Below are 24469 nucleotides of genomic sequence, written 5' to 3'. Positions count from 1 at the left end.
AATTTTCTTCAGGAATTCCTAACACGTTTTAAATTCATTAAATTGCCAAGAGGAAAAGAAAATGCCATGACAGTCTTCCTCTCTAGCAGCTAACATGTCTGGTATATTCTTTTAAAGGCCTGTCCATCATAAACTACCTAAAGCGTACATGGAAAATAATGACACCATCTCATTTAAAAGTTTTTATTTGAAATGATTTTAAATACAAATAATATATTTTTCCATTTACAATGACAGTTCCTTTGTAAACAAAAGTGGCAGATAGATAGTCATTGGGTAGTCTGTCCAAACTGAGGCGGCCTGCCGGCCAGTCGCCTGGACAAGTCTGTCATGGGAGAGATGGTGTCGTATTTAACCTCACTGCAGTTTTTTTTCCACACAGCGTAAATCACTGATGCTACATTCTATTGCAGAGCGATAAATACTCAGAGTACAATATTACCTGTTAGCATACACCTGCTTTGAACACAATTACAGGAGGGTATAGTGCGCGCATATGAGTTTGAGAGAGTGTGTATGTATGTGGTGTTGGGAGAGCGTCATTGTCTCTCCCACACTGACATGACACACTAGTATAAAGAAATTAACTGTTGAGTGTGGATAATCATGGTGAGAGATTTGTTTTAAACACTGTCAAGTCGTCGACGTACAGTGAGAGCCCACAGAGCAACACAAGGACGCTCTGTTTACTTTTGTTTTGCACTCATGAGTCTAACAGATGTAAAAAAACAAAACAAAAAACAAGGTTAGATTGAAAACAAGTCAAAGTGTTACATTTGTTATAACTACAGTTTAAGTGAGACAAAAAACAACTAATTTTAAATGAGATGGAGACCTGTTGGTTAGCCAGAACTGCTCTGTATTCGTCAACAGAGATGTCAGCTTCAGTTAACTTTGCTTTAAAAAGCCCAGCACCCATTAGCCGGCAACTAACTGGTTCATTTTTAGGAGAAAAAAATGGAAAAATACAAGAGGTGCTTTTAGTCCAGCGTTCCATTGACTCTGCGCTTTAGTGTCACTTTTTCGAAGCGCTATCCATTTAGAGGTGGTCTGCCCTCTCTACGGTCTCCACTGGTTAGCTAGCTGTTCCTCACTGCACACCAGCCAGGTAATAGCTAGCTAGTGTCGCCATTCATTTGACGATTAGCACGGGTAATGTCATCCTGGGTCAAGGTGGTGGGACAGCACTGCTGCGGAAACATGGTGGCCACCTTTCGCTCCTCCCCTGATCGCCCAAGTGAGTTGAGAGCTTAACTATGTTAGCATCACTAGCCCTACTGCGCCGCTAACAATGCTAACATAGTAAACAATGCTAAAAGGGTTTTGCGGCTCAAATAAAGCTGCTTACTTACAGAAGAGAACTGTGGGGAGACCAAATGGTGGGCACAATGTTTCCACAGCAACGCCATCATGAGTCAGGATGGCTAGTTAAAAATATTACAGGCTGTTGACATCCCTGTTCTACCAGGTATTACTATGCGTTTTCAGTGATCCGAACACAAGTGGAAAGCCGAGACACATAGTTTACACCTGAGTCCTCAATGGGCCGAAAAAATTACAACCCAAACTGAACCGGCACATGTACATTGAAGCCTGAACCCGGTCAATCCAAGATCATCACATAAAATATCGAGCCCAAGCCCGACCCTCCCAAAAAGCGCTAGTCGGCTTCTAACGCGAAAAACGGACCAGCTTAGTGGATCACCGACTCTCCACACTGAATTTCCCACCAGAGGCGTTGATGCGGAAATATGGTGGCCACCCTTCGCTCCTCCCCAGATTGCCCATGTGCTAACATAGTTAACAATGCTAAAAGGGTATTGCAACTCAAAATTAAGCCACTAACTTGCCAAATGGACCTGGGTGGAGACCAAAGGGTGGGCAAGATGTTTCCACAGCAATGCCTTAATGGGTTGGGATGGCACTACCAGCAGAATTACCAAGTAGCAACGTTTGCTAGCTCCCACTGAACCCAGTTCGTGCACAATAAAGAGCAGCTAGCTAACCTTTATAGCATGAATAGCTTTTTAGCTTTGTTGTGTTACAGCATAGTGCTAGTGCTACTACTAAACCCAAGAGTAGCAAAATTAACCGTAACCGGTTAAAAATATACGAGGCCACTGACATCCCTATCCTTCAGACAGAAAAATTAAGAACTAAGATCCTCATGATGTGGCGGGGGAAAAAAACGTTCCATCTGAAATGGCAGTTACAAAACGCAGCTCGTTCTGCTTGAATCACTGAAGAGGAAAGGTGTGCGGGACAGAGTACGCTCACACTAAAAGTGACTGTCAACAGGTTTTTGTTCGAGACACCTTCCAGATCATGAGTGCTGAGAGCGTCATACTCCAATCCCTTTAACACAGGGCCGGTCACATGTCCCGTACGACTGCTAATCCTCTTTCAGCAGATGAAAACTGTACTTATTAGAGGCTTTGTCATGGCGAGATCAGTGATATGTATTCCAAGACTGAGGAGCTGTAGGTTACTATGAAGAGACTAAAACAAAAGGAAAACACTGTTACAAACACAAAAGAAAGAATCTTTTTTTCCGCTCTCCCAAGAAACACTCGGTGCATAGCACCCAAGGACTTGTGTATGTTGTGGTATTTCAGTTGTATTCATAAGGCCTTTTCGGACAATGAGTATACACTGGAATGTGCTACAATTGTAAAAGGAAAAAGAAAAGGATGAAGAGAAAGGAAGTCACTTCTCTGAAATGCCACAAGTATGTATATATCTATATATATCAGTATCTGAGCCCCTTTTAAAAAGACTGAAAACTCACGACTTGTATGTAGTATATGGACAAGAAGAGTACTCAGTAATTCAAATCTTAACACTGCAAGTTTTCCCCCCGTTTATACTTGAGGTCGATTCATTTAAGATCCACCTGCTTTCAGAAAGACACAGTTTGACGTGGGTCGCAGGGGCAGCATGAACAGAACTGACTAGAGATCAGTATCTATCTGTCTCCTTAAACATACAGTGAGTACAAGTACATACAAGTGACTGGCTGGTTTGACAGCAGGAAATAAAATTTCAAAATTAAACCTGACGAGACTCAACTGTGCCCCCATGCGCTGACAGGAGCGAACGCCCCGATGGCTGATGTGATCCCCGGCGAGCGGGGCTAAAGCTCACACTTCTGCAGTTTTAAGTGTACAATAGAAAGTATCATTGGTGTGGAAAACATCGGTGCTGAGTGATTTTTAAAATTAGGAGCGAGAGCGACGTCATGAGTCCTGTACGGAGGTCATGTGTTTTTTTGTGTGTGTTAATTTGCAAACGGAATTAGCTGTTATACATCCCCCCCTCTCCCCCTCAAGAAAAGAAGTAAAGAGCCCAGATAATAGGTCCTCCAGTCCACAGTGTGTCAACCTTTCATACCTGTACAAACACATACAAGGTTACAAACACACACCATCCACTCACACTCTCACGTGCACACCCACTCACACACGCGGGCCTGGGTAAAGTATTCACAGAATTCTCTTCCGCCAGAAACGGAAAGTGAATGAACAAGTCTCTGTAGAAAAGGGAAAATGTAAGGGGGCGGGGTCACAGTCCATGTGAAGATAAAATGGAAGAGGAGGAGGGCTCTGCGTGTAGAAACTGTCCCCGGTGATTCAGTGTGTGTTTGGTGTGTGTGTATGTGTGTGTGTTTGTGTGTTTGTGTGGTGGGCACAGCCGCTCCTCGTTCGCTGCTCTTGAGTGCAGTTGTGGGGTCAGGAGTGGGTGGGTGGCCAGTCCATGGGGGGGAGGGCTGAGCGTGTGTGTGTATCCGCATTCAGTCGTTGTCCTCGTCGTCGTCTTCGCTCTCCTCGATGCCGTCGCTGTCTTCCTGCTCCTCGTCCTCCTCCTCTGTGTCGGGGATGTCCCACTGTGGGTGGTTGTCCAGCATGGCCTTGGCCTCGTGGACCTCCAGCTGGGAAAGCACAAGATTTATGTTTTAGCACGTGTATGTTTTGTCATTTTAAAGAGGCACACCAACTCTCTAGTGCTCGACCAGTCATGGAACCTGTTTATACCTGGTATTAATATGCGTTTTCGGTGATCCAAACACAAGTGGACAGCTGAGACACATAGTTCACACTTGTGTCTATTAAAGTTCTCAATGGGCCAAAAAAATTACAACCTGAGGTGAAGCCAGAACCTGGTCCATCTGAGATCATCACATAAAATACTGAGCCCCAACCCAGCAGGCTGTGTGGCAGCATAAGCCACCAGCAGAAAATGGACCAGCTCGGTGGATCACAGACTCTCCACGCTGTATTTCCCCAGCAGAGACGCTCTGTGTTCTGGCCGGGAGGAAGGACAGAGGGCCCAGGACGGAGCCTGGCTGCTCCCTCTCCTCCTCTTCCTGCCTGCAGGGCGACCTTATGTTCACCTGTGGCTAACTTTGTTTTAATTATCACCACCTCCAGCTTCTCACATTTTCTCTCTGACCTCATTGACATTGACACTGACAGCTCGCTAACCCCACCCCCTCTATTGTTTCAACAGGCCGGTCACTAGTCAAAAGCTACTGGGCTACAGCAAAAGACACTGGAGATGATTTCAATCAATCAATACATAATATCTACATTGTATGCTGGATTTACATTTTAAATAATTAATGATTACATAAATTAAGTGCAGATTATTTTCTGTCTATCATGTGTCTCCTGCTGACCACTTGTGTTCAGAATTTATTACTGTCTGAGTCACTCATGAGCTGAATCCAAGACTTCACCACACTTGCAGATTTGCGGGCACATTCCTGGGAAGTCTGGGAGTGCTTAGGGCTGTCAAAATTCACAATTCCTCCAGTCCACAAGGGGCCTAAAGCGGACTTTCCGCAGACTTCCAGAGAGTCCACATGGGATGCAGGCTTCACTGATATAATTGCACACAATTCACTGCAATAAAGACGTGACGTGGTAGTGTCTTTTCAATAGCTGACTAAAAAAATCAAAACCTGTGTGTATGTAAAATGATTACTGTAGCCTATTTAAGCAATACTTGAATTGTGTAGGCCAGAGATAATATTCAACAACATCATGATACAGAAATGTGTAGAAATATAGACCATAGAGGGGAATCAAAATGCATTGGAATTACTTCAACTGTTTGTATAAATAAAGCTGAAAAGCTTTATACCTTTAAATTATACTAAATTTTAAACTGAAAGCTAATTTGAAGCACAGACCATAATATACATCCATAACATAACTCTATGTACTGTGGACAACCTTAAAAATAGCATTAAAGATACAGTATATCTGTGAGACTCATTAATTTCTTAATGTGTCTATCAGGTGTTGGAATAATTAAATATCAGAGCAATTCATGCTCCGTTTGGCTCCTAACAGATCCTCTCATTCCAAACACCTTGGCAGCAATTAACACCATTGTTCAGCTGCTGGTAGATTTTGGCTGGTGCGTCTGTTGTCTCAGCCCATTCAGCAGCCAAACTGTTTGGGCAGTGGCAGACATCCTCCACGCAATCACACTCAGACAGACAGACAGACAGACAGACAGACAGACAGACTTTCTTATCACCTTGAGTGGTTTGATCTGGTCCAGTCCCAGGTAGGAATCAGAACGGAGGATGACAGAATATTGGTAGTTGCCTGTTTTGGAGGGGGCTGGAAACTTCAGCTCCACCTGGGGAACAACACACACACACACACACACACACACACACACACACACAGCTGTCAGATATAATCACAGGAGCCCTCCAGGCACAGTCATCTAACTGTGTGACTGAGGGCATGATGGCTTGATGTATTAAATATGGTGTTACAGCAGAACATGTGGCAGTGCTTCACTGTGGCTGGATTGTTACTGTTGATGTCAAAATAAAAACTGCAGTCACAGAAAGAAACAAGGTGACTGTTATTAGCACTTAAAAAGACTGTTTGGCCTCGTTTTTATTTAATCAAAAACAGAAACACTAACTGAGGCAACAGAAGGAGGCGAACCTGAAAATACAACTTATTAAAAAGACAATCTGCTGTTAGTGATGACGCACAATCATCGAGCTGCAGAGGGACGCAGTTCGGTACGTATTTAAAAATGAACCACCTAGAACCTGGCCCACACTACAAGATTTTTTAAATCTTAACCAATGCTGATAATCTGAGACCCAACACATAGTAACATGTATATGAACTGGACTTCTATAGCTCCTTTCTAGTTTTCTGATCACTCAAAATCACATTACATGTGATATTCACCCACTCACTCACCCATTCATAGACCGGTGGCTGAGGTTACCATACAAGGTGCCACCTGCTACTCAGTTTAAACATTCACACAAACTCACATGCACTAACACACTGATGGCACAGCCGTTAAGAAAATTTGGGGTTCAGTATCTTGCCCAAAGATACTCCGACATGCGGACTGGAGAAGCCGGGGTTCAACTCCTGATCTTCCAATTCTACCTCCTGAGCCTCGGCTGCTCTGTAATGATAAATGTAACTTTTCAACGACTTGCCCAAAACAGCGCACCACACAGTGAACCATCAATCTTGACTCTAAAAAGCCAGAAATCTTACACAATCAAACGTAACTTTAGAGTAGACGAACATGGCAGACGACAGGCAGGAAGAACTAGCTGTGAATTTTTGCACTGCTTTTTACAGGAAATTATCAAAGAAAAAAAAAGACAAAATATTGAAGGTTTTAGAGAGATGGCATGAGCATGGACTGTATATCTTAAGTGCGATCTGGAGATGAGTAAATTCTGAGTTGAATCTCATGTGATATTGCAATAAAACCCTCCGAGATCCACGGGACCACCTGCGATCCTCAGGGTTCTCCCACTCACACGATATGCACGATAATATCGGCACGTCATCGATATCTGCCGATATTAGCTTTAAAACTGAACTATTAGAATCGTCCAACATACTGAAAATACCGGTACATCACTGGTATCAGTCAATGAATGAATCTGCTTTCCTCCCCTCTACAACGGGCTTGAGACGCGCCCTCGTTGAGGACTTCTGAGTTACTCTCTTATCCTGAGGCCTCCTTAAGGAATCTGATCCCGTTTGATTAGGCTTTAAAATGAGCTATCAGAATCGGCCAACATGCTTTTTCTTACTTTGCACAATAAATGAATATTACATACATTGAAAAGCATTGTATTTCATGTCTCCATCTGCTGGTGGGCCGTCACGATAAGAGCATGCGTGCATAATATGATGTTAATTCCACTACAGAAGAGACTTGATGATCACTAAAATTAGGCAGGGAAAAAAGTAGATATCGATATCTGTATCAGTTATCGGCCTAATAAGTTCGGTATATTGGCAAAAAAATCCAGTATCTTGCAACCCTAGTAAACACTGAATATTTGCGATTTTGAATCGCTGTGGCCAGGATGGACTTCCAAGCAAAACAGGGGGTGTAAAGACCCTGACACAGACTGACATCAAAGAACTGGTGGCAATAAAGGTTGACTGTAACTTGGCCTCATGTTGCCCGTGTGTTAGAAGACAGACAGGACGGATGCAAGACGCTAGTTAGCCAGTTAGCACATTAACAACACATCCCGATGTTGAAAGAACGAAGGATATCTAATGTATGCTAGTGAACAATAACACAACCAACTACGAACCATTTCTGCTCAGCTGCTCAATGACTTAAGGAATAATCTTCCCTCATAAAAACAAGTTTGTCTCGATCTTACGCCCTCTTGACTTTAGCCGTTAGTTTGCTTTCCTCATATACATTTCTCTGGTCATGCACGGAGCTGAACTGCCGATTCAACACGCTGAATTGGCCAGAAAAAAAGCCAACCGGCCGACTAATCCCAACGGTGCAACACACTCCGCAAAAACTAAGGAAGCAGACGCTCACTGATGGCCCTACGTTGACCAAATTCCAACCGTTAGCTTGGTGTGTCAGGGCCCTAAAAACGCTCTTAACATACCTCACATTACAGGGAAATCTGGCAAGATGATTAGAACCATCAAAGAAAATAAAGGCTTTGCTGATGACTGTCAGGAGGAGGGAATCAGGCCCTGAATCAGCCCGATTCTCATATAGTGTGTGCCCAGCTTAATGACAGAGGAAGTCCTGTGCCGTACAGATCGTAATCCCCTTGAGGCAGATGTGTGATTTGTGATATTGGGCTATATGAATAAAATTGACTTGACATGATGATGGGGTCCAACTGTAAATATTAGACCAGCATTACCTCAGGCTGTGATTACCATGTCATGCAATTACATATGGCAAACATCTAATTATCAGCACAATGAGGCCAATTATTATTCAGCGGGTGAGCGGAGAATGAGCCGTGAACGCAGCGGCAATTTACTGCCCTGCCTTGTTGATGAAAGCAAATCTCCTGCCCTCACTTAAAAAAAAAAACCATGTCTGTCAAACACACAGCGTCTAAGCAGCCTCACAACACCAACAACAGAAAGAATTGTTGAAGTGACAGACTAATTGATTGCGAGACAGTGAACCGTTATGCACGGGCGGGTCACCTCTCGCCGTTGCATTCCTTCAGAGCGGGGACAGCTGGTCATGCAGACTTACACGGGCCTCATTAAGCTTTTACCTCGCTGTCAATCCTCATTGTTGCTGGAGGACACCAGCATCAGAGGTGCACAGTAAACACACACACACACACACACACACACACACACACATACGCACACCCTCCTCTGAGGAAATAATGACTCAAGTGCACATGGTTGCCTAGCAACAGGATGTGTGAGGGGCTACCATGCACAAGAAACATGTACACACACTTTAACTTATTAAGACCTTTTTTTTTACTCTGGAGGGATTATAGAAAAGCTACAGTTCATCCTGAGGGTGGTCACGACACCAGAAATTTCAACTTCAATACAATACAAGTACAAACCAGGCACACCAAATAGAATTATTATTTTGATTAACAACCTGCACACTGTGCTGGTACAGATTAAGTTACTGAACACACGCCTCCAGTCACATGGTGGGTTTGCTGCTGGGGAGAATTACGTAACAGCCACAGATGGAGGGCCAGTTCAGTTTTTTCACCGTTGCAGCCTTGGTTTGAAAATCTGGTTGGTTTAGCTTTGGTACTTTTGATACTATCAAATTTATAATTAAGGGAGATTGTTTCGTTTTAAACATGTGGTATTGAAAAGTGTCTACGTATTGAAACTTCTGACAACCTTAATACACTATCAAAGTATTTTATTGCAAAACACACAGAGTCCGAAATTAACGCCTGCCATGCACCAAATGTGAGTAGATTTTCTGTTTGGCGGGGAAATCTCAGAACGTTATCTGCCACACTGATGGGTAAATGTTTGTACTAAAATAATCATGTAATTAAAAACAATGCTGAAAGTCGTGGGTTTATTCTGAATGGACCGCAAGTGACTTACAAACTTATCAAGTTTGTAAAAAACACACTTTATTTTGAAGTACAGTGAATTTCTGGTGGGTAGCTTTTATTTTGAAGCCATTTCCTGCTATAGACTGAATGACCAATGGACAGCTACTCGACAGAGACAGCAAACTAGCTTGACGACATGACCAAACACAAGTATGACGCTGAATGTATTAAACTGTGTGGACCTTGAACTAATGACTAAGGAGAAATCTGGACCCTGTGGCTGGACCAGTTGGGAACCACTGGTCTAAAAAGTGCCACGAAACTGACCCTCTCGAACGCTCCTAGTTTTGCAGTACTGTTAATCGTATGGGACATCAGCCGATCAGCTAACTATCCCTTACCACCAGCCTGCTGCTTGCTAGCGTTGCTCCCACAATGATCATCGTGCAAGTTATACACACAGTGCTCATGCCTTTCTCTCGTGATCAGTCTCAACCACAATGTCTTCATGGATTCACTCGGTATCAAATGTAATGATACACAGACCCAGGAAGGACCCCTGGTATAAGAATGGGACCCGATCCAGACCCAACTGACCATGACAAAACCTGGATCTTAATCCGAATGGCTCCTGGGTCGATACTTGGGTTCTTGGGTAGACCCATGACAACTGTAATCTAATATCATAGGTTTATTTGCCTGTTTGTCCATTCAAATAGAGTTGTTCCAATACCGATACCAGTATCAGAAATACCTCCTATACTGCCAAAAATTCTAGGTCTGGTACTGGCGCGTACGCAAGTCGATGCACCAATCTGATATCATGTAATTTATCAATACATTTTCAAGTAGTTTCACACCTGGATAAAATGGCAGTTTCTGCAGAAATCAGTTCTCCTTCAACGCTCTAACACATCAGCCTACATGGAGAGTTACACTGTGTAGTCAATGGCAGCTACTGTTTTAAAAAAAGAGGCGAAGAAGAACTGAATTCCAATAAATAGCGTAAAGTTAGCTGCTAGCAATTTGTCAGCAATTTGGAGCATTTTACCCTAGAAAGTCCCGCCTCTTTCGAGTTTAACCTGAACCATGCCATACAAGCATACAGTTTGTATACAGCTGTTCATTTAGTTTTTTGTAAAGCTATCAGCCGATGCCTTTAAGTATCGGAATCGGTATCGGGAATGAGAAAATGGTATCAGACCATTTCAACATAAACAAACTCACCTCTTCTGTGTCTTTTAACGTGCAGACGTGGTAGGGCATGGAGACGAGCGTCTGATCTCGGCGGTCGGCGATATAGAGCCACCACCACTCCTGCTTCTCCTCTGGGAAGTAAAGGCTGTAGACCGGGTGCGTCACCTTTGACTTGGTCTCCAGCAGGGCCCGCTCTCGCCGCTGGATGCTCTGCTGCAATGCCTCCCACTCCTGGTGGACAGGTGTGGAAGAGAGGATTAGGTTAAAGATACAGACATGAGCAGGGTTTCCATTTACATCCATTATTAGGACTGATAACTTTTAAAGTTCTCTGACCTCTTCATCGTCGCCAGCCATCTCGTCCACCTCCGTGTCACTCTGTTTGTCACTGTCTTCGTCTCTCTCACTGGGAGAGTCCTTGTTTGCTTCGCCCTCGTCCGACTCGCTGCCCTTATCGGAGACCTCGTCCTCTTCCTCCTTCGCCGCTGCCGTCGCTGCTGCTGCTACTACAACCTCCTATGACATGGATAAAAGTGACAGTTAAATGAGTTTTTAAAAAGTCACCAAGCAGCTTTGATGAGCTGTGATTGGATACATACATTTCCTGCCACGTTGCCATTGGCCTGCTTTGTTTTGGCAGGCGCAGGAGTGGCCTTCTTCTTGGTTAATTTTTTCTTCTTGGACTTGGCTGTCTTCTTAGCCCCTTTACTCTTGTTCTGCCACACTTTTGTTTTGGTTTTACTCGTGTCCCCCTGCTTCACACACGGACAAAATGAGGTTAGGTAAACACTGCATGGTTTCTTGAACCATTAAGCTTTAATTGTGGCTAAATCTGACCCAAACAGAGTGAGCGTGTTATCTAAATCGGTCGGAGCCGACGTGCTATGTGTGTTATCCTTACTGCTTCCTCTGTAGTGGCAGTCTCCTCTGCTAGACACGGTGTTGACTCCTGCTCCTTTTCAAACACCTCCTACACACACAGCATACAGGATGGTTAATTCAACAAAGCATACAGTCAACAGTGCACTCTAGTGGTCATACATGGAAGTGCGTCTCATAAAAAAAATCCATTTGATTTCTGGTGATTCATTAGTATGTCAGATATTAATGCAATCATTCCTCACCGCCATCCGTTTTCTGGTTAAGGTGACAGTTACTGTGACAATAGAGCCTGCTGTGATGTTATTGCTGTCTTCATCATCAAGGACTGCAAAGACACAAGGAGAGAGACAAAGAGCTGTCAAAACACCAAAGTTTGGAAAAGACAAGTGAAGAATCTGAACAGTTTGTGGTCAGTTTTTGAAATCTAGTTTGTCTCAATCTGTTGGTAAATTTAACTGTACATTTCCAAACAGTCAGGAAGGCCATGGTTCTCTGCTGTAAATGGTGGATTGCCCTCTCTGGGTTGGGAGAGAGTGACTGCCCCAAGCGAGGGAGTTCCAAGTATCTTGGGGTCTTGTTCACAAGTGAGGGTAGAACGGAGTGCGAGATGGATCGGCGGTTTGGTGCAGCGTCTGCAGAGATATGGGCGCTGTTCCAGACAGTCGTAGTAAAGAAGGAGCTGAGCCAGAAGGCAAAGCTTTCGATTTACTTGTCCATCTACGTCCCAACCCTCACCTAAGGTCATGAGCTCTGGGTAGTGACCGAAAGAATGAAATTGCTGACACAAGCGGCCCAAATGAGTTTCCTCCGTGGGATGGCTGGGCTAAGCCTTAGAGATAGGGTGAGGAGTTCGGAAATCCGGAGGGAGCTCAGAGTAGAGCCGCTGCTCTTTCGCATTGAAAGGGGTCAGTTGAGGTGGTTTGGGCATCTGATCGGGATGCCTCCTGTGCGCCTCTCGTTAGAGGTGTTCCTTGCACGTCCCACTGGTAGGAGGCCCCGGGACAGACCCAGAACACACTGGAGGGATTACATATCTCATCTGGCCTAGGAACACCTCAGGGTCCCCAAGGAGGAGCTGGAAAGTGTTGCTGGGGAGAGGGACGTTTTGGGTGCTTTGCTTGGCCTGCTGCCCCAACGACCCGGCTTCGCATAAGCGGTTGAAAATGAATGGATGGATTTCCAAACAAAACTGTACTTGTGCTTTTGCATGAGGACCATAACCATTTCACTTCCTTTTTTGATCAGTTATTAGTAAAGCATTGCTTAAAAGACCTGATATGTTACGTACTCTTCTCTATATCAATTCTATTGTCACTGTGGCACCAACCTCGCTATAATGACAACAATCATACTTAAGGGAGTTATCTTCAGCTAAAGTGACAAAGACGAAGATGGAATTACTGCGTGTTAAGGTGTTGTAGGCTGCAGACGTGTCACAGGCGGGCTGGTGGCTAAGGCTACACCATTACAGTCAAAATGATAAATCACAATTATTTGTTGATTTCTGGGACAAAATAATTTTATTGCAGTTTCACATTTTAAAAAACTGAGCACTGCTTTTACTCCCATGTTGTGCTACATTCCTGCAAGTCGTTGCATCAAAATGAGACTGGTCCTTCATCACAGTGCATCTCTTAGAAGCAAAATATAAATAAAACTGTACCAAAATGACAGGCTTACTGAATATAAATATGCCATTACAGAATGTAACCAAATCAAATCAATGTTAATTGGACGTATCTTTGGCTAAATTGAATGGAACTGCAGTGGTTATTTTAGTCTGTGTTTGGGAGCTGGATGAATACGGTGACGCACTGTAAAGCATCAGTTATGGATGTCTGACTGATGCTACACTGGTAAGGATTTAGTGATATGACGTTGGAGACATTAATCTTCTTGGCTTTTATGGGTTCATCATTGTGAAGACTGTAGTTGGTCTTTTTTTCAGTGGTTGAACAAGTTAGTTGTGTAGCTTTGCAGTGCAGACACAAGTCTTCAGCTTGAGTCTGAAATACTTCTAAACAACGAATGATGATCCGTTTCGAGGGACCAGCTCTTCGCCTTCTGCTCCACACATTTTCTTTTTGCCCGTCTGCTTTCTGTTGTACATGACTTCTTCTACTCTGAACTGCAGCCGCAACACTCAGTAAAGTTTCTCACAGGCTGCCTCTGCTGCGGCGGCTTGACAGCTCTTCAAAAGTTGAGGCTGGCTCTTAGTTTAAGAAGCACTTGATTTGATATGCAGCAGAGTTTTCTCTGAGTGGAGCACGCATTTTAAACATCAATATTGCCGTCAATAAGGTTAATTTAATTATGGGCAGTTAAAATCATGATCGCGATTAATATTTGATTAACTGTGCAGCCGTACTGGTGGACAAACAAATAGTGTTTGTATGTGTGTAATTCAGGACTGACCCTGCAGTTTGGTGTCCATGGTGATGTGAGGGAAGCTGCCCAGCACAGCCATGACCTCGTCGTACTTCTCCTCCCCTAGGAAGCGCAGCATGCTGCGTCTGTCGGAGTCCTTGAGACTCACCAGGTCCTGGAGGCTCCGAACTTTATACTAGAGAGGGGGAGGACAAGTTATCCATTATATATTTATAGCCGTTATTATTTTCACTAAGTTGCTCAAGTGTTCAGTATGTGTGCGTGTACACATATTCTGCAGTTACCTTCTTAGAGATGCAGTAGCGGAGGTGCTCCTCCTCAAAGTGGGGCAGCTGCAGCAGTGGTGACTTTGACTCCTGCAGACCTTGCACTATCATTTGGGTCAGCTTCATACAATTCTCTATGGTTACCAGTCGAGGAGCGTGGAAGCCTGGAGGCAACGGGCAGAAATTATCAAAGAAGTTGTTATGTGGGTTGAGGCTTGTGAAAACTTTATTCAAAGTGATAAGTCCTGCTCACATTAAAGTGGATATGTGTGTGTGTGCATGTACCTCCTCTGCTGTTGGCCATCATGGTAAGCTGACAGCCCACGTTGATCATCTCCTGGAGGAGAGCAGGACTCTTCCTCACCACAAACCTCTGATCTGGAACCAAAACACACATATACAATGTTCTGATAATGTGCTCCTCAGAGTCCTGCGCCAGGTCGGGTACCTGTGGCTGTAACGGGTAAAATATGTACATCCTCCTGAGACCTGAACTTTTGTTTGGTATGCACTTTCAATTTTTCCTTGCTATTTGGGATCAGTAGGATTCTGATAAGTATAAAAATCTAAAGTCACAACATCCTCAAGCGAGACGATAATGAAGTCCCAGTGTCCTTCATTGAGCTGATGAAAATTTTCCAATGTCCGCAAAGGAGTCATTTCTAATTAACAGTCTCAGCTTGTTACTGTTGCTAAAATTGGTCAATCTGTTGCCATATCAAATTACAAATGTTATTAATCATAAATAAACAAGTATTGCAGTATCAACTACTGCAGCTCTGTCTTCTCCAAAACAACATAACTTGCCAAGACTGTTTTTATGGTTCACAAACAGCTGGAAAAACTCCTAAAACCGCTCTAAACAGCTTGTCCTCGTCGAGTATGTATCATTACCTCTGTGTAGGAGTGTAAACTATAAACAGGGTAAGGTTGTGTATTCATGCTGAAATCCTCTGACTTCACAACTTCACTCCAAACAGATTGCACAGCTGTTTTATTTCCCATTTTTGGAACTCTAAAGAACTGGTTTCTGACCACTTGTGTTGCTTTGGAGAGGGCTGACATGGAACTGTACCAGCTGTGTATTATGTGAGCATATGAATGATGTTTTAACTGACATGGGGGGTGAAGCAGGTTATGAAAACTTTTGGATTCGGGGGTCAAATGTTTCTTTAGTAGAGAAAAATTGTGCACACATCCAGGCAAAAATACTCAGGTGCAAGACGACAAAATACTTGAGGTCTACACACAGAAATTGTAATACTAATTAATTAATTTTCAGAATATATCTACACGTCTCTGGAAAAGCAATGACAATTTAAGCATCTTACCTTCCTCCAACTCCTCTGATACGTCCATGCGTGCCAGGTGAGCGAGCACTAAGACCCTGGCCTTCAAACTGTACGGGTAGCAGAACGGAGGCTCCTTCTTCTTTACGTTAATATTTCCCAACTCACGGATTAACTGCAAGACAGACGAGAGAGGTTGTTTAAGACACTTGAGGTTAATCTTTCCTAAAAGAAAAATGTATTAACTCATACAAAATAATCTCTCTCAAGCATCACTAAGAGATTTGTGGTGGTGTATTTATCTGCAGAGACTCTGCCCTCTGTCTGGGCTTTGGAACAGCAGCAGTGTGAAGCTGAAAAAACAGCGTGCAGATGAGGTCAGGAATTTCTAAAAATATAGCGGCCAGGTAGCAGCAGCTCACAACAAAAAGGAGGCTACAAAAAAAAACAAAAAAAACAAACAAACAATGCAAATATGTCGAGGAGAAACCCCATCATGTGGACAAAGCTTGTTCCAGAATGAGAGTAAATCTGGGGTTGGCTTTCACTTTTGCAAGGGAGCACTGAAGGAGAGGATGAGGAGTGATGCAGAGTTGGACTGTTTGACTAAAATGAACAATGACAGCAATATAGTCCACGATGAGCAGCGCTAAAATCAACCTGCGTAGTTGTCCCTCCATTGTGACATTAGAAAGTGTCACATTTATCTTGCAAGTGTACTCTTCTTCAACGTTTTGTTTACTTCCTGGATTTTTCCCACATGGAAATTCTGACCAATCAAGAGCAGCTTTCTCACACAAGGCATTTGATCTGGTCCGCTTGTAAATGCTGCCGTGAGAACACGAACCAACTCTAGGCAATTATGCAACTTTGTAACAAAGTTAGTCCCTGATTCAGACCAAAGCAAGACAACTCTAGGTCTGAAAGCACCCTAAAACACAAACTTTTGTTCTCACACATGTATACATAAGCATCGATGTTTGTTCTTACTTGTGGCACTTCGATGTTGTCTGTTGGTCGTATGGTGGCTTCTTTATTGCTGCGAGGGTCAAACTCAAAGGCTGCTGTCAACACCATGGCTAACCCTGCAGGGCAGAGATAGTGACAGTTACAATTAGTCCACAAAAAACGATGACAGACAACTGAGATTCATAAACCTGTTTTGGAAGGCGAACTCACGCTTCATGTTCATGTTGGGCGTCTTGTACATGAAATGCATGAAGAGCTGGGTGGTGTTGATGAGGATCTGGTCTCCGCTGTATCGGATGGAGCGGTACCACCACGTGCCCTACGATACAGGAGGCAAACACAAAAAAGAAACAGAGTGAGAAAAGTGAGAAATCCAGGAAGAGGAAAGGGCAGTTGTTTAATACAATCTATTGCACAGAGCATGGTGAGGACTTACCACCACAACAGGGAGGATGACCATGAAGGCCAGTCCATACACCAACAGCACCTGCACAGGAACGCAGATATAACAATATAAATATGATGACATTTCAAGCAAATATAACTACAGTGACGTCATAAAATAAAATAAATATATACCAGCATTGAGTTCTTCTGGTCGACAATCCAGGCAGGCAGGGCAATACCAAAACTGGTTGCTAGAAAAGAAGACGTAAGAGGCAACGGATCAAAATATGACAAAATCTTCTATTTACACATTTCAGTGAAGCCTCCTTCACCAGCACCGGGCTCTGTGGCAACTTTGGCTGCATCCACACTAACACGTTTCCGTTCTAAGCAACATGAAAATCTATCTTCATAAACACGAGCGTTTTAGGACAGTTTCAGATATATGATGTATTATTTTATAGCACGCCTGAAAATCACACGACCATTCACGTAAACTGGGCATGTTGGTGTAAACAGGAAGCAGATCATCTACTCTGCGGTTGATTGCTTAGGCTACATCCACACTGTACCTTTCTGTTTAAAACCACATAAACTACTGCGAAGTTTATGCCTAGTACTCACACTACTGTGGCTACTACTACTTTGGAAGCCCTAAAACAATGACTTGCTCCTGATTCGGTCTCATAAGTCGTGACACGTCAAGCCAAAACATCCTAACATGGTCTACAAACCTTTTGTGATTTCATCCTTCTTGTGTGGGTAATCCTTTGCCATTGCCATGGTTTCCTGCGGCGATGGATAATGCTCCCTGTACTGCTCTGACATGTCACCGTTAGTGTTGTCACGATACCAAAATCTTTGTTTCGGTACCAATACCAATATGAATTTCGATACTCTTCGGTACTTTTCCTAAGGAAAAGTCCTTTTGGATACAAACCTTTAGAACAATAAATAGTAGGGGTGTAACGGTACCAAAAAATCATGGTTCGGTAAGTACCTCGGTACGGACGTCACGGTTTGGTTGCTCAAATGTTTCACCAAGTTTGTGTTGTCTCGTGTTGTCTCCCTTTGCGATTCAGACTTTCTCTTGCCTTTTTTCACGTGTGCCAGCTGCGAATGTTGATACAGGTGTTGTCATACACACCACTTGTGCAATCTGTGCTCCAATAGGAACAAGAAAGGCGTTTGTGTGCATAAATGAGTAAAATAAATTAACTAAATTAATGAATTGAATCAGTTTCAAAGTACCGGTATTTTCCAAATGCAGTATAGTACTGATACCATTTGGAATACTCTAATACCGCGGTACTATTTTAGTACCGGCATACCGTGCAACACTAGTCACCGTATTTGCTTTGTAACGACTCCCAGTCTGTTTTACGCTGCCTTGACAGCCTTATACTCATGTTCTACTTTCAGTAACAATTCAAGCTTGTTGTCGGTCCATGCAAATACATATCTGGTCTTACTTTTCGCCATATTCGTGGTATTTTCTGCAACTAAGCACCCACCTGCAGAGTAGACAATCTGCTTCGTTTGAACATCAGCACACATGCATGCCCAGTGTATGTGAATGGTCATGTGATATGCGTTTTCAGGTGTGGACAGAGATTAATTCTGAAGTGGTGCTAAAATGCGTGTGTGTTCAGAGATCATTTTCGTTTTAAAACGCTTAGTTACAGACAATAAGACAGTAAAAAGTACAAGAAGAGATTTCTTTGCTTGGGCCAACGACGAGGTGGAACTGTTTGTGAAAGTAGTACGAGAATGGCGGTCAAGGCGGAGGAAAACGTTTGGGAGACGTTGCAGAGCAAATACAGCGACATTTTGAATGGAATTGGGAGCATTATCTGGCAGACATGGCGATTGGAAACCCACACAAGAAGGATAAAGTCACAGAAAGTAAGAAAGGACGAGCAATGATGTTTTGGCTTGACACATCGTGACTGGTAAGACGCAATTAGCTGGGTGTTTGTGCAACATGGGTGTCCGCCCGTCCAGACTAAAACCTAACCCCGGGGTTTTAAACTAAAATGGGATCGGCAGTGTCTTCAAAGTCTCAGTTTAAGGGGTTTGTACGTGCCAGAGCAGTGTGTTGTCAGACGCTAGGCAGAAGCGTAGCCTTTGGCATCATGGACAATGTAGGAATGGCGCATCACCTGACTTAAAAGATTTTTCCCCATTATGACACTGAAAATGTCTTAAGAAATTCAAGAATACCACTGCATTTAAACCATTTAAAGACGCCATCACAATGTGTGTAAACATGTTATTCTTGGAGCCCAGTGAACGTGCATTGTGAACACCCACAGGAGAAGAGTGTGTGAAAGTGGGAGATACATTTCCATCGTAGGCTCAGTCCTCACAGGAATGAATGTTTCAATTCATCTCCCATTGTTTAACACATTCCTGACTACAAGAGGCTGACTCACCGGCACCGAGCGCAGACAGTGTGTCGACACATGAAAATGCAAATGTGTGGGATTTAGGTGTAGCCTCACTCACCTCCTGGACCGTCTGGGTTGCCGTATATTTCCCAGTTCTGTCTGGACTGTTCATTGGTCAGACTGCGGAAAACAAGGTGAGCAAAAAGTAAAGGAATCAATCACTGCAACATTCTGGGATTTCATTATTGATTCAGATGTTTATTGATTATGCAAATGCAGTCCTGCTGTCTGGCTTTACGAGAACTGTGTGACACTTACGCAGCATAAGCTTTGGCAATTCGCATGAATGTGGCCTCATCACCACCTTTGTCAGGATGGTACTTGAGTGACAGTACACGGTATTGCTTCTTGATTTCTGACAGCGATGCACCCTGGAGAGACAGAGATGTAATTACAGCAACTCCGAGCACACCACATACAGTGGAAGAGACAGGTTTAAAGACACAGTGTGGAGGATTTAGGGGAATTTACTGGGAACTAGCAGTGAGGATTGCAGATTGAAACCAGCTGAAGCTTCTCCCATGTGCTAAACTAAACTTCGGGTTAGGATTCCTTCAGTGTTCATTGTTTAGGAGGTTTTTACCATGAGCTGAATTATCCACAGAGGTCTCTTACTCTCTGATTTAAACCGATAACAACACAAAATTAAGTATTTTTTTAATACAAATGTTTCTCTGATGCTGTTCGGCGTGTCAAGGACAGGTCACTAGCCCAGCACCTGCTAAAGTCTGCTCACCATTTTTCTCCGATAACTTAAGAGCCAGACGTTCAGGAGGTTTTCACCGGGAGCAGAATTATCCGCAGAGGTCTCTCAGACCAGGGTTCTCATTTATAAAACAGTGCGTAGAATCCATACTCAAAATGTAACTACGGACAAAAGCCAAATATGGCGTGCACAAAAAAAATATTGGATAGTTTCTACAATCAGGCTTCCACCTCACCATCTGGGTCGCCAATTTCCCATCTCAAAAATGTTTGTAAGCATGGGGCAGAGTTTCTCCCATCAAGTCTGTGTACGCCTCTTTCAGGCCTCGCTTTGTGCGTACGCAACATTTATAAATGAGACCCCTGGTGATTAAAACTGGTAAAAACACTCAATAAAGCAGTTTTATGTTAAAAGAATCTGTGTTTTTCTGACACTTTTGTCACGGAGAGACTGCCAACTATGGTGGCTGACGCTAAAACGCGAGTGGTCCTATCTGTCGGCAATGTTTGGTTTGTCTGTTCTGGGCTACTGCCGTGCAATATGGTGATCTCCACTCCTTATATAGATATAAACAGCTCATTTAAAGGAAACAAAAACACAACGATTCTTATTTTAATGTGATTATGCAATAAAGGAAACATATTTACTATATTATAATCCATTTCTGCCAATATATCCCCTGAAATCCTACACACTGGACCTTTAATCAAAAATAGAGAATACTACAGAGTCTTAAAGTTCTAAAAGATGATATTTTTATCTTGTGTTTTATCTTAGACAAGTTACGAGTCTAACATCCTCTTATCATAGGATAAAAGGTGTCCTTAGAGACTTCAGAGGCTCTGTAGAGTACAGCAGACTTTGTGTTTTGTGTGTGTTTTTACCGGGTCCAGGTTGAGGACTTCATATGGATTATACTCCTGGTACTCTCTGTCCAGCTTGGACACCTTGTAGGCGAGCAGCAGGAACACGACCCAGCCAAATAACAAGGCTGCTTTCCTGAAAACGACAACACACAGACAAAGAAAAAAAAAAAGTCACACACAAAAAAGTCTGCGCTCCCCGGAGACAACATCAGGCCCGTCTTATTTTTTACAGCACACTTTCACACTGCAGCTCGCAATCACTGTAACTGTTTGAAGTGAAAAAAGATATCGTGCAGAACCAATCTGCAATGCAAACGAGCTCTCAGCGCTTGAGCTCAGAGAGCTTATTGCACAGACGCAGAAGGGCAGGACAAGTTCTGACATTGTTGTTGTTTGGTATTTATGCATGGAAGTTGAACTTGTTTCCATGACAATGGCAAAACCCTATGGCCTGCGCTGCAGCATCTGTTGCCATGACAACCGCTCGCTGGCCTGAGTTGTCTGGGTGGCTCAACCAGAAAAAATACACGATGGATTCCTATAATAAACACCACCGTTATGATACAGTCGTGAGGAGGACACGGATACTGAGATTTTGAGAGAAAGGCTGTTTCATTCCACTTAATAAGCACGCTGGGTGCTTCCGCCAGCTTCAGTCACAGACTCAACCGTGCGAATAAAGAATTCATGAATTTTTTGGAGAGTTAAAAACAGGATGTGGGTCTAGTGACAGAGCAGGAGTGGAAAGTAGAAGCATGAAGAGGAGGCAGAGACGGAACAAAGAGGAGATATTCAGACACAGTGACAGGGAGGCGAGTGTGTGAGAGAAGAGAGGCAGAGTGAGACGCTGAACCGCATCTTTCCATTAACCCACATACGCAGTAGGAATAAACAACACCGAGGAAACAGGGTCATGTTAAGAGAGATGTTAAACAGTGCAACGCGGTGTTTACACTGACGAGAGGTTTACACACACTTCCACACATGTTTATAAGCTGTGACCACGCTATGGACAGCATGGCCTTTGCTTTATCATCACACAGCAGTGACAACATCCCTGCCCAGCTGGAGACACACACTGAATGAAGCAAGGAAGCATGACTGAGCTGTCTCAGTGCAAACAGCTGAGGCAAGTCACACCCAAACAACGTGCAGCAACAAAGGAGAAGGAAGCGAACAACCAATGAAACAGACCTGATATTATACTGCTGGGAAAGTTACGGCCAAACAATCATAGGTCAAGATGCATTTGGCTCAGGTGTAGCACATAACACAGTCTCAAGTCTCGGGACAACATTAGGTAAGGGTTTGCTCTCCCTGTTTCCCAATGAAAACGACAAACTGAAATCACTGGACTCACTTTAGTGTTGGGACAATGCTCTGCTGTGACTTCATCAGCCTGAGCCGGTACCACAGACACCTGCCATGGACCCTCCTTAGGCTCTTCAGCCGCAGTTGTTCTGGAGAGATGGGCAGAAAGAAAAAGATTACAGACACTTTAGTGCCATCAAACCAGTTGTAATCAATTCTGACAATGCCTCAGTAATATATGTGGGATTACAGGTGCTTTAAGTTAATAATCTAAATCAGGGGTGGGTGATATTGTCACTGAGAATATGCAATTATTGTGGATATGTTAGCCAAGCAGGTAGAGGCATGTGTTTCCTTCATTCAGATTGTGTATTAATTTATTGCTGCCATGATAACAAAATTTAGCCTTAAACCAACTTAGCAATACAGCTAATGCCTGTTAGCAACATCTCAACTAGGGTGACCTGTCATGTGGCTATTCCCAGTGGACCAGCTGAGTAAAGTTTGCTAGCATGTGTTACATAATCCGTGTTAGATATGCTCTGCTGTTGACAAACAGATAGCTGGGCTAAGATAAGGATATATGAGGTCAATAAGCCTGAGGAGCTGAAGGAGTGACGCTGGCTGTAGTGTGGAAGCTTTAGCTCAACTAGCCAACACTTAGCTTCATTTTTACCCACTGAAGCGGGAAATACTGACGAGTTGTGTGAGGTTAAGATATATGGCTAACCAGTGGGATGGTAATTAGTAAAACTGGCGGGGTTAACTTGTACTAAACTCAGAGCAAGCAAAGAGACGTGGGTATCATGTTTGTAACGTCTGCTAGCTTACATTTACAAGTTAATATAACGTTGTGTTAGCTTGTGCAGCATCTGCATGTAGCACCAAGCTAACCAGATTAACAGACAGCAACCTGGTGAGGCGTTAACGTTACAAAACAAGCCGCTGGACGAACACTTGGCGTTACACTAGCTGAGGTTAGTTAGTTAGCTAAGTTAGCTAACTGAGCCAGACATCGGGCCTTACCAGCATTCTGATCCCGGGGCCAGAGGTAATATGTGGCTGGGATCACAATAAGTCCGACGAAGGACGTTAGGAAATAGAAAAATGTATTGCCGCTGTCATCGTACTGGAACTGTTGCCCGGCCATTTCGTAGCGGCGCTTGGGTCGCCGTTCTTCTCCACCGCTGCGCTTCCCCCTTCTAGCCCAATGTGTTCGACTTGACAGACAGTTAGCTAGCCAGCTAGCATCCAGCCAACAGCTCTGATCATCGGTGTACGTGGTGTACGCCTGCGCAATGTGGCCTTTCTTCTTCGTTTAGGGTTTATGGCGCGTGGCAGTCGGCGTTAAAGTGCATTAGCGCCACCTGTGGGAGTGTGGGCCAGAGTTATTTATCCTCCACACAATAAAATAAAATAAAATAAAATAAAATAAAATAAAATAAAATAAAATNAATAAAATAAAATGAAAATAATAAAGTAAAATAAAATAAAAAATAAAGTAAAATGAAATAAAATAAATCATCGTGAGCTGGAATCCACATAAATGTTATAGCAATATTTATATAATTAAATCTGTACAAATAGGATTGTAATGTATGTCATCAATGCTGAACATGAGTATGTGCAAAGAATTGCCTTTTTAATTTGTAATTCCTCTGTCATCTGTAATGCTGTTGCAACTGTCACCTTCTCCACTTTATACACTGACAAATGGACTGATGTCCATCTTCTAACAGAAACTTGCTGGGCTGGTATATTAACAGTGAAACCTGTCCTTGGAAATGTGGCCTTTCTTCTTCACTGACCCCCGAGGTGGAAATTAAGGAAGGACACAGGAGCTGAGTGTGAATGGTTTTTGAGTTACATTATGGCAGTCAGATTTAAATGTCAAAAATGAACCTCTTAAAAAACAAAATGTTCCCATTGATCAATACTGCATGGAAAATCATGAATGTCATAGAGCACATCTCCCTGCAGACTATTTATGAACAGGCTACTTTAAGTCAAGCCAGTTAAGATCGCCAATGACTCATCTCGTGTTCTGCACACAGAGTACCAGCTACTGCCCTTTTGGTAGGTGACTTAGAGTGCCTCGATGCAGATTGAACAGATTTTTAAAAAAAATCCTTTATACCCATGTCTATAAAGCTTTTAAATGGAAGCAGATAAAGCCAGAACAGGCACTGGATCATGATGATTTGACATTTGTGTACAGTTATTTCAACGTTATCTTTTGTTTTTGTTTTGTTTTTCCTGTTTATTTTGTTTTGTTTTTGTTACTTTTTGTGTATAATGTTGATTTGTTTATGTTGTATTTTATTTTATTTTATTTTTTTGTAGGTTGTATTTTTATGGCTGCAGTATGAATGAAGAGCCCAAGACAAATTACCCGCTTTGTAGGACAGTAAAGTTAATCTT

The 24469-nt window shown here is 43.1% G+C and overlaps 1 protein-coding gene across 2 annotated transcripts; it reads right to left on the bottom strand.

Moving 5' to 3' along the window:
- Positions 1 to 169: 169 nt before the first annotated feature.
- Positions 170 to 23331, bottom strand: sec63 (SEC63 homolog, protein translocation regulator). 2 transcript variants are annotated; one of them, XM_050057841.1, is made up of 20 exons: positions 23075 to 23331; positions 22098 to 22197; positions 20756 to 20870; positions 19424 to 19536; positions 19224 to 19285; positions 16908 to 16966; positions 16765 to 16815; positions 16539 to 16647; positions 16350 to 16444; positions 15402 to 15534; positions 14356 to 14448; positions 14089 to 14234; positions 13832 to 13979; positions 11659 to 11741; positions 11436 to 11504; positions 11134 to 11286; positions 10871 to 11050; positions 10565 to 10765; positions 5545 to 5649; positions 170 to 3928 (listed from the first exon to the last, which is right to left on the bottom strand). In XM_050057841.1, exons 1-20 carry the CDS (start codon positions 23196 to 23198, stop codon positions 3791 to 3793), a joined length of 2277 nt encoding a protein of 758 aa, XP_049913798.1. In that variant the 5' UTR covers positions 23199 to 23331; the 3' UTR covers positions 170 to 3790. The 2 variants fall into 2 exon arrangements, with proteins under 2 accessions (XP_049913798.1, XP_049913797.1); XM_050057840.1 differs by having other exon boundaries at positions 11134 to 11289; positions 23075 to 23330.
- Between the last annotated feature and the right edge of the window lie 1138 nt (positions 23332 to 24469).

Source organism: Epinephelus moara, chromosome 12, assembly GCF_006386435.1.
Source record: "Epinephelus moara isolate mb chromosome 12, YSFRI_EMoa_1.0, whole genome shotgun sequence".
NCBI classification, from domain to species: Eukaryota; Metazoa; Chordata; class Actinopteri; order Perciformes; family Serranidae; genus Epinephelus; species Epinephelus moara.
The sequence above is the reverse complement of the archived record's forward strand: the minus strand, read 5'-3'. Positions and strand labels throughout refer to the sequence as shown.